This window comes from Coregonus lavaretus (assembly GCF_964263955.1).
Source record: "Coregonus lavaretus genome assembly, contig: HAP1_SCAFFOLD_1880, whole genome shotgun sequence".
Taxonomy (NCBI): Eukaryota; Metazoa; Chordata; class Actinopteri; order Salmoniformes; family Salmonidae; genus Coregonus; species Coregonus lavaretus.
The window spans coordinates 9,199-17,517 of NW_028156634.1; the positions used below are offsets into that span (position 1 = coordinate 9,199).

Genomic DNA, 8,319 nt, shown 5'->3' on the forward strand with positions numbered 1-8,319 from the left:
GTGAGCCATGACCAGCCTTTCAAAGCACTTCATGGCTACCAATGTGAGTGCTACGGAGCTGTAGTCATTTAGGCAGGTTACCTTTGCTTTCTTGGGCACAGGGACTATGGTGGTCTGCTTGAAACATGTAGGTATTACAGACTTGGTCAGGGAGAGGTTGAAAATGTCAGTGAAGACACTTGCCAGTTGGTCCGCGCATTCTCTGAGTACACGTCCTGGTAATTCGTCTGGCCCGTGCAAATGTATTTATGTATTTATGTAGCTTTATTAACTCAATAAAAAATAAAAAATAAAAAAAATTGTACATTGTTTGCAAACTGGGTCGCCACTGCCTATCCCTATCTTAAATTGATGGAGATTTTTTTATTATGTTACTTAGATTGTTAATACCCTCTAGGGCCTCAAGCATTAATTTGTGTAGCCTACATCACACGTTCAAGAAAGGAAAATAAATTTACATTTATTCCAGAAATCAGAAATTGTCCATTACAAACAATGAAGATTGATACAAAAAGTATGTAGCCTACTGTATGTAGGCTACCTGAATATTCACCTGTGATTATGCCATTTCATTTCATTAGTGTACCAAATTGGTACAACTCAGGCCTGATGAGGTGTGCAGCTTATTCCTCTAGATGTCACTCTAATGTAGTGACAGGCAAGGGTTGTATTGTCTTCCGCAGTCAGTCAGTTTCGTAATGATCTCTTGCGCAGCAGGTCGAACCAGAGTTACCTGGTCGGGCGCAACAATAGTAGTGAAACGATGACTACAATAGTTTGATAAGGTTTTTCTTTCCATCTTTTACCGCCACAGTTCAACAGCCGACGAAGATTGGCATACTTTGATGCGCTCAAAGGTCTGTATACTATACGGCGTAAAAACAGGGGGAGTGGGGATAGAACCGGCGAGGCCTACGGTATCGTGTTTACGGATGTACAAGTTAGTATCCAGCCAGATGTGATTGTGGCATGCTTGTAGGTAGCCTACGAAAATTACTCTGTAATCCGATACATAAACCACCGTAACTCATATATTTTGCTGCCCGCCTGAACTTTAAAGAGCCTATGGGGACTTGGCCAAATAATTTGATTTTGGGCGAATTACGCACGGTTTACTCATACCTGGCATGCTGTATCAGTAGGCTACGTGTCATGTTTACATTGAGTCCAGCTTTAATGCTCAACTGCTCTCTGTCTGTTGCCCAGGGTTATGTTATGCATGGTGCAGCATTATTTAGACCTAGTCTAGTAGTCTGCTAATTTGAAGAAAGTTAAGACTGATGTCACTTTGTTTGGTTATGGTCCGTGCAATGCAGAATCCTTGGAACGTCCCTACCCCCAATTGAAGTTGAACTTTCAAATGGTTAGGGTTTAGGTTAGGGTATGGACGTCCCAAGGAAACGGGATAGCAATGCATGAGGGTAGCTTCAGTAGCTGTTTAACAAAATTAAAACAATGTATATCAATCGACGCATTTAGGAATGTTCTTCTTTGCATCATACAGGCAGAGACATGCCATGATGACACTCACTCACTCACTCACTGATAAAATGTCTGTCAGACTTTTAATTATCAATGTTGTGCTCTGACAAAATGACTTTCAAAGTTGGGCCCTCCTGAATCATCCAACTCTATTATAGTTTATGACATGTCTCCCTTTTCCTCCTGTCCTTTAAGCCCTAAGCAGAACCCCTGGGATAGTTTGATGACAAGCTAGGCTAGAAGATGTGGAGGAGTCCAAATGACTGTTTCGTCTTTGATGTATTGACCCGTCTACTGCTGTTTGCAGTGTTCTGGTAAGTTCCTTCTGTACATGTTAAATCATTGAATCACCATATAGTAGAACCTGGTACTCCAGGTGACACCCCCCCCCCCCCCCCCCCAAGGCTGTAAATTCAGACATCGGCGGCTTCAAATGACAGAGATACAGTATCTAATATACGATCCACTCTGACCTAAGAGGTCTCGACAACAACCTTGATTAATGTTTTGACCAGGGCCCAGGGACTTGGAGAACAAACAGAGATAGGCTGGCTTTTAAATGTACACAGAGAACTAACATCAATGACATCCATGTCAATCTCTCCTGGGTCGACGTAGAGGAGAGATTGACTGCATCGCTACTTGTCTTTGTGAGAGTTATTGACATGCTGAAATTACCAAGCTGTCTGTTCAAATGACTAGCACATACCTCAGACACCCATGCATACAGTACCCCACAAGACATGCCTCCAGGGGTTTCTTCACAGTCCTCAAGTCCAGAACAGACTCTGGGAAACGCACAGTACTACATAGAGCCATGACTACATGAAACTCTATTCCACATCAAGTAACTCATGCAAGCAGTAAATCAGATTTAAAAACAGATAAAAGTACACCTTATGGAACAACGTGGACTGTGAAGAGACACACACACACACACACACACAGGCACACACACAAGCATACGCACTCTATACACACGCACTCTACACACACGTACAGTATATTGTACTATGGTTGTATGGTGGAATTGTACATTTTGTGTTGTAGATATGTAGTGGTGTAATAATGTTATATGATGTACTGTTACATTTTTTGTGTGATGTGCCTTAATGTGTTTGGACCCCAGGAAGAGTGGCTGCTGCCTTGGCAGCAGCTAATGGGGATCCCTAATAAATACAAATACAAATGTAATGAGTATTTAACTAGCTTTCTGGCCTTGAGGGTCAGATTGTTGTGAACTCTGAGTATCGTACCGATCTCATTTGTGCACAAGTTCTGTCTATTAAACCTTTGAAAATTACAGAAGTCTTCGCCTTGTCTTTGCATCCATACTTTTCCCACACCTGAGCAAATCGACTATTCCTAACAGTAGGCATACAGCAACTTTAGATTAATGTGTATAGGTGCTGTTGCCCAGCCTGGTTCCAGATCTGTTTGTGCTGTCCTATGACAATCAATCACCATAGGAGTATATTGGAGATGTTTCCTTCTGTAATAATAGAACAGCTGCCAATGATTATCTCTGTCCTTTTAGTGTGACAGAGGTGCTACCTCCTTTCACTCGTGAGATCCAGCCAGAGGAGCTGTGGCTCTACAAGTTCCACCATGTTGAGAATGACCACGTTCCTACCAAACTCATGTTTGTAAGTACCAGTACTACTAATGACAGTCTGCATAATTAACCTCCATAATAATGTATTAATAACAGCCAGCCAAAAGAAAATGAACTTATTCTCAATAGTCTGGTTCCTAAAAAGGTCTCTACCTCTCCAAGTGGAGTTTTTCCTATTGTCACTATCGCCTTGTAGGCTTGCTCTTTTGGGCCTGAGTTTTGTGAAGATAGTTTGGTTTCAATGTCAAAATTAGTATCAGAACAAATCAAATTGGATTGAGTGATTGTTGACGCGCTGTCTTAATTTTAGTGCAAACACATACAGCTGTTTTTTCCTTTCCCTCTGTTTTGCAGAGCATTGCACTTTTCACCCCAATGGCTGTCATCATGCTGTTTGCCTTCCTGAACAAGACAGAGAAGAGGGACATTAAGGAGGCCTCTCTGGGTAGGTACAGTGTCATGCTCGTAAACCCCTCCTTTCTGCAGAGTAGCTGAAGGCAAACTCAATGGATTTGGACTTCCCTTTAAGGCAAGATAACAGTTTAATTAACTACGGTTAGAGTTAGTGTTGGTTAAACCGGGATGTGGACATGAAGCTAGAGTTAGGGTTGTGGTTGAGGCTAGGGTTAGGGTAACCAAACGTAGCAGGTGTAAAATAAATGACTAAGCTGTGTTTCTTTCTTTCTGGTCCTGATGAGAAAGAAACAACTGTCGGGGGAGGTTCTCTTCTGCGCTGTTGAACCAATCCAGTAAATGTGGAGGAGGAGTTAAGATGGAGCGTCGCCTTGTTAACGTCCAAAAGTGGAAGTCGCGTCACAGGCTCTCTTTCCATTTCCCCTGAAAACCGGATGCATCCGTTTGTTCTGACCCCACAGAGGGTAGGGTTAGGATTGAGACCATAAAGTATTTGGCTGCATTTACACAGGTGGTCAAAATACCAATTAGTGAAAAAATATCAGAATTGGGCTGCCTGTCTAAACGCAACCATAGACCGCTTTCAATGCAATAAATCGTTTCACAAATTATTGACATTTTGAAGAACTAAGATAAACTTGCTTTTACATGAAAAGCTCATATCTACTTTTACTGTAGATAGCCCATGAACATGTTTTGACTCATGATGAGCAACACCTTTTTTAAAGGTATTTTTTAATGAGTGAGGCAGTCCCAATCCTTTCATAATTTCTTTGCTTTATTGAAGTGATAGTAAAGTGTTGGAAAGACGGGAGTGAAAGGGCAGTGGGTCGGAGACGAACCCATGCCGGCTCTGGCATACATGTGTGTCGGGGTGAGCGGCTGTAACCGCTGGACCACACAGGCCACACAAGCCTCTTTCTGAGGGACTTACACGTCAAATAATGTCACGTCATACTACATAATACAAAAGATGTCTCTCATGCAGTCTCTGTCTTCCTTTCAGCTGTGACTTTGACTCTGGTACTCAATGGGGTTTTCACCAACGCTATCAAACTGGCAGTGGGCAGGCCGCGGCCAGATTTCTTCTACCGCTGTTTCCCTGATGGTCAGATGAACACGGAGCTGCGATGCAGTGGAGACCCCGACACCGTGGAGGAGGGGAGGAAGAGCTTCCCTAGCGGACACTCCTCATGTGAGAGCAGACCTAAGGTCTACGCACTCATACGCACAAACACACACACACTTACGCCATTCCACGCACTTTACCAGTAACACTCATGACACCTGGCGCCAGTTGATGACAACTAACTCAACACTTTTAGGTCACAAACAGTTATTTAGGTCAGCTAACTACATTATACTGTACATACACAAGACCTTGACCCTGACCTTTCTATTTCTCTCTGTGCGCTGCCTTCTCAGTTGCCTTTGCTGGTCTGGGCTTCACTGCTCTGTATGTGGCGGGGAAGCTGCACTGCTTTAGTCCAGCAGGACGGGGCAAAGCCTGGCGACTCTGTGCCTTCCTCGCCCCTCTCCTCTTGGCCATCCTCATCGCCATGTCCAGGACCTGCGACTACAAACACCACTGGCAAGGTAGGCAGCTAGATAGCTAACGCTCGGCAGAAACTAAACGTTTTCATTGATGTGTGGAACTAAAGCGTTTGGTAACAATTTGAACATACAGTGCATTCGGAAAGTATTCAGACTTTTTCCACATTTTGTTACGTTACAGCCTTATTCTAAAATTGATAAAATTGTTTTTTTCCCTCATCAATCTACACACAATACCCCATAATGACAAAGCAAAAGTTAGTTTTTAAGCATTTTTGCAAATGTATTACAAATAAAAAAACGAAATAACACATTTACATAAGTATTCAGACCCTTTACTCAGTACTTTGTTGAAGCACCTTTGGCAGCAATTACAGTCTTGTGTCTTCTTGGGTATGACGCTACAAGCTTGGCACACCTGTATTTGGGGAGTTTCTCACATTCTTCTCTGCAGATCCTCTCAAGCTCTGTCAGGTTGGATGGGGAGCGTCGCTGCACAGCTATTTTCAGGTCTCTCCAGAGATATTCAATCGGGTTCAAGTCCGGCCTTTGGCTGGGCCACTCAAGGACATTCAGAGACTTGTCCCGAAGCCACTCCTACGTTGTCTTGGCTATGTGCTTAGGGAACCGTCGTCCCAGTCTGAGGTCCTGAGCGCTCTGGAGCAGGTTTTCATCAACGATCTCTCTGTACATTGCTCCGTTCATCTTTCCCTCGATCCTGATTAGTCTCCCAGTCCTTGCCGCTGAAAAACATCCCCACAGCATGATGCTGCCACTACCATGCTTCACCGTAGGGATGGTGCCAGGTTTCCTCCAGATGTGATGCTCGGCATTCAGGCCAAAGAGTTCAATCTTGGTTTCATCAGACCAGAGAATCTTGTTTCTCATGGTCTGAGAGTCCTTTAGGTGCCTTTTGGCAAACTCCAAGCGGGCTGTCATGTGCCTTTTACTGAGGAGTGATTTCCGTCTGGCCACTCTACCATAAACGCCTGATTGGTGAAGTGCTGCAGAGATGATTGTCCTTCTGGAAGGTTCTCCCATCTCCACAGAGGAACTCCGGAGCTCTGTCTGAGTGACCATCGGGTTCTTGGTCACCTCCCTGACCAAGGCCCTTCTCCCCCGATTGCTCAGTTTGGCAGGGCGGCCATCTCTAGGAAGAGTCTTGGTGGTTCCAAACTTCTTCCATTTAAGATTGATAGAGGCCACAGTGTTCTTGGGGACCTTCAATGCTGCAGACATTTTTTGGTACCCTTCCCAAGATCTGTACCTCGACACAATCGTGCTTTGGAGCTCTACGGACAATTTCTTCGACCTCAGGGCTTGGTTTTTGCTCTGACTTGCACTGTCAACCATGGGACCTTATATAGACAGGTGTGTGCCTTTCCAAATCATGTCCAATCAATTTAACTTACCACAGGTGGACTCCAATCAAGTTGTAGAAACATCTCAAGGATGATCAATGGAAACAGGATGCACCTGAGCTCAGTTTCGAGTCTCATAGCAAAGGGTCTGAATACTTATTCGCTTTGTCATTATGGGGTATTGTGTGTAGTTTGATGAGGAACATTTTTTATTTAATCAATTTTAGAATAAGGCTGTAACGTAACAAAATGTGGAAAAAGTCAAGGGGTCTGAATACTTTATGAATACACTGTAAATAAACAGTGAGCTCCAAAAGTATTGGGACAGTGACACATTTTTGGTTGTTTTGGCTCTGTGCTCCAGTACTTTAGATTTGAAATAATACAATGACAATGAGGTTAAAGTGCAGCATTCTCACTGTAACAGGGGCCTATTGATTAAGTGTTGCCTTATCCCACATGGCAACTGGCTTTGCTTTGACCTTCAGGCTTTGTCATTGGCTCTCAGAAGCCCTGTTCAACTTTTGATGTCTTTATTTTCAAAATAATATCAACACAACCCATGTTTAAAGTGTGGCAAATTACAATTATATTGGCTGGTTACAGATCATGCATTAATGAACTTCACATTGCACTAAATTGCTGAAATATACAAGTAAACTGAACATAATTCTAATCTTTTTGTTCTCCAGATGTCCTGGTGGGCTCTCTGCTGGGGTTGGTGTTTGCCTGTCTGGGCTACTGGCAGCACTACCCGTCTCTCAGTGACACAGACAGCCACAGGCCCCTGGTGCATCGGGAAGAAGTCCCCGCGGCACAGGAGCGCAAGCAGCAGGAGCAGCAGGCCAACTCAGGATACCTTCTGCCTCTGTAAGGAGCCCAGGCCTGCTTCTGTACTGGGTGCATCCCCATAATCTCTCCTTCTTCCTGAAGTGTGCACTCGTTTAGTACTCCCCACAAATGTGTAAGCATTGGATTGGTGAATGGGCTAGAGGGAGTTTCCATGTACCAGTAATTTCCTATCAAATCCATGAAGGGAAGTGAACAAGTGCACACTTTGGGAGAAAGTTTCCTTTCAGATCATGATTAATAAGATTATATGGACAGGGGGGACCTGATCCTAGACCAGCAGCCTTATGAATACGGGTCCAGACCTCCACAGGGGGGAAAACAAATAATAACTTTAGTTGGAGAGGAGAGGTACCAAGTATCCTGCTCCTCACTCAATCAGTGTGAGCTCAGTCCCGTGTAGCTCAGTTGGTAGAGCATGGCGCTTGCAACGCCAGGGTTGTGGGTTCGATTCCCACGGGGGGCCAGTATGAAAAGAATAATGTCTGGATAAGAGCGTCTGCTAAATGACTAAAATGTAAATGTCAAATGATAAACAGTACTACTGTAAAAACAGGGTTGCATTCCCAGGCTGTCATGCTAATATAAATGTTTCTGATCTTTGAAGGACCAATTGTATAGAAGTTAAAGGACCACCACGGTTACGTTGGATCACAAGTAAGGGACCATGCTAGCACTCTGGGTTTTACAAATCTAAGAGTAATCCAAATCGAATGAGAAAATGAATTAATCAATCATATGGACTCTTTCTTGATCACTTAAGATGCCAAAATGCAGCTACAGATACTATATGTATAGTATGTTGTTTACAATACTGTGCCAATAAAGTTTACCAGGGAATGTACGGATTCAGCAAACTTTCTTTACATTGTCAATATGGTTTTCCACAGTGTTTGTTGAGTAGGGAACTTCACCCATGCTATCTCTGAAGCCTATCATCCATGTGGTTCATGTTCTACAGTACAGTATGTTAACAACACAGGAGGATGGTGGCACCTTAAATGGGGAGGACGGGCTCGTGGTAATGGCTGGAGCGGAATGGGT

The 8,319-nt window shown here is 43.7% G+C and overlaps 1 protein-coding gene across 2 annotated transcripts; it reads left to right on the top strand.

Moving 5' to 3' along the window:
• Positions 1–676: 676 nt before the first annotated feature.
• On the top strand, positions 677–8,119 carry LOC311126135 (phospholipid phosphatase 5-like). Of its 2 annotated transcripts, XM_084200148.1 has the most exons (8): positions 677–857; positions 1,678–1,796; positions 3,020–3,128; positions 3,452–3,542; positions 4,518–4,706; positions 4,937–5,107; positions 7,119–7,296; positions 7,883–8,119. In XM_084200148.1, the coding sequence occupies exons 2-8, from the start codon at positions 1,726–1,728 to the stop codon at positions 7,947–7,949; spliced, it is 876 nt and encodes a 291-aa protein (XP_084056274.1). In that variant the 5' UTR covers positions 677–857; positions 1,678–1,725; the 3' UTR covers positions 7,950–8,119. The 2 variants fall into 2 exon arrangements, with proteins under 2 accessions (XP_084056274.1, XP_084056275.1); XM_084200149.1 differs by lacking the exon at positions 7,883–8,119 and having other exon boundaries at positions 686–857; positions 7,119–7,388.
• The last annotated feature ends 200 nt before the right edge of the window (positions 8,120–8,319 follow it).

Bases quoted from the DNA above. Each gene is read 5' to 3' on its own strand.
- LOC311126135 (XM_084200148.1), top strand. From the start codon at position 1,726: ATGTGGAGGAGTCCAAATGACTGTTTCGTCTTTGATGTATTGACCCGT. The intron at 5,108-7,118 runs GTAGGCAGCTAG...TTTGTTCTCCAG, and splicing joins CTACAAACACCACTGGCAAG to ATGTCCTGGTGGGCTCTCTG. The intron at 7,297-7,882 runs GTAAGGAGCCCA...TGATCTTTGAAG, and splicing joins TCAGGATACCTTCTGCCTCT to GACCAATTGTATAGAAGTTA.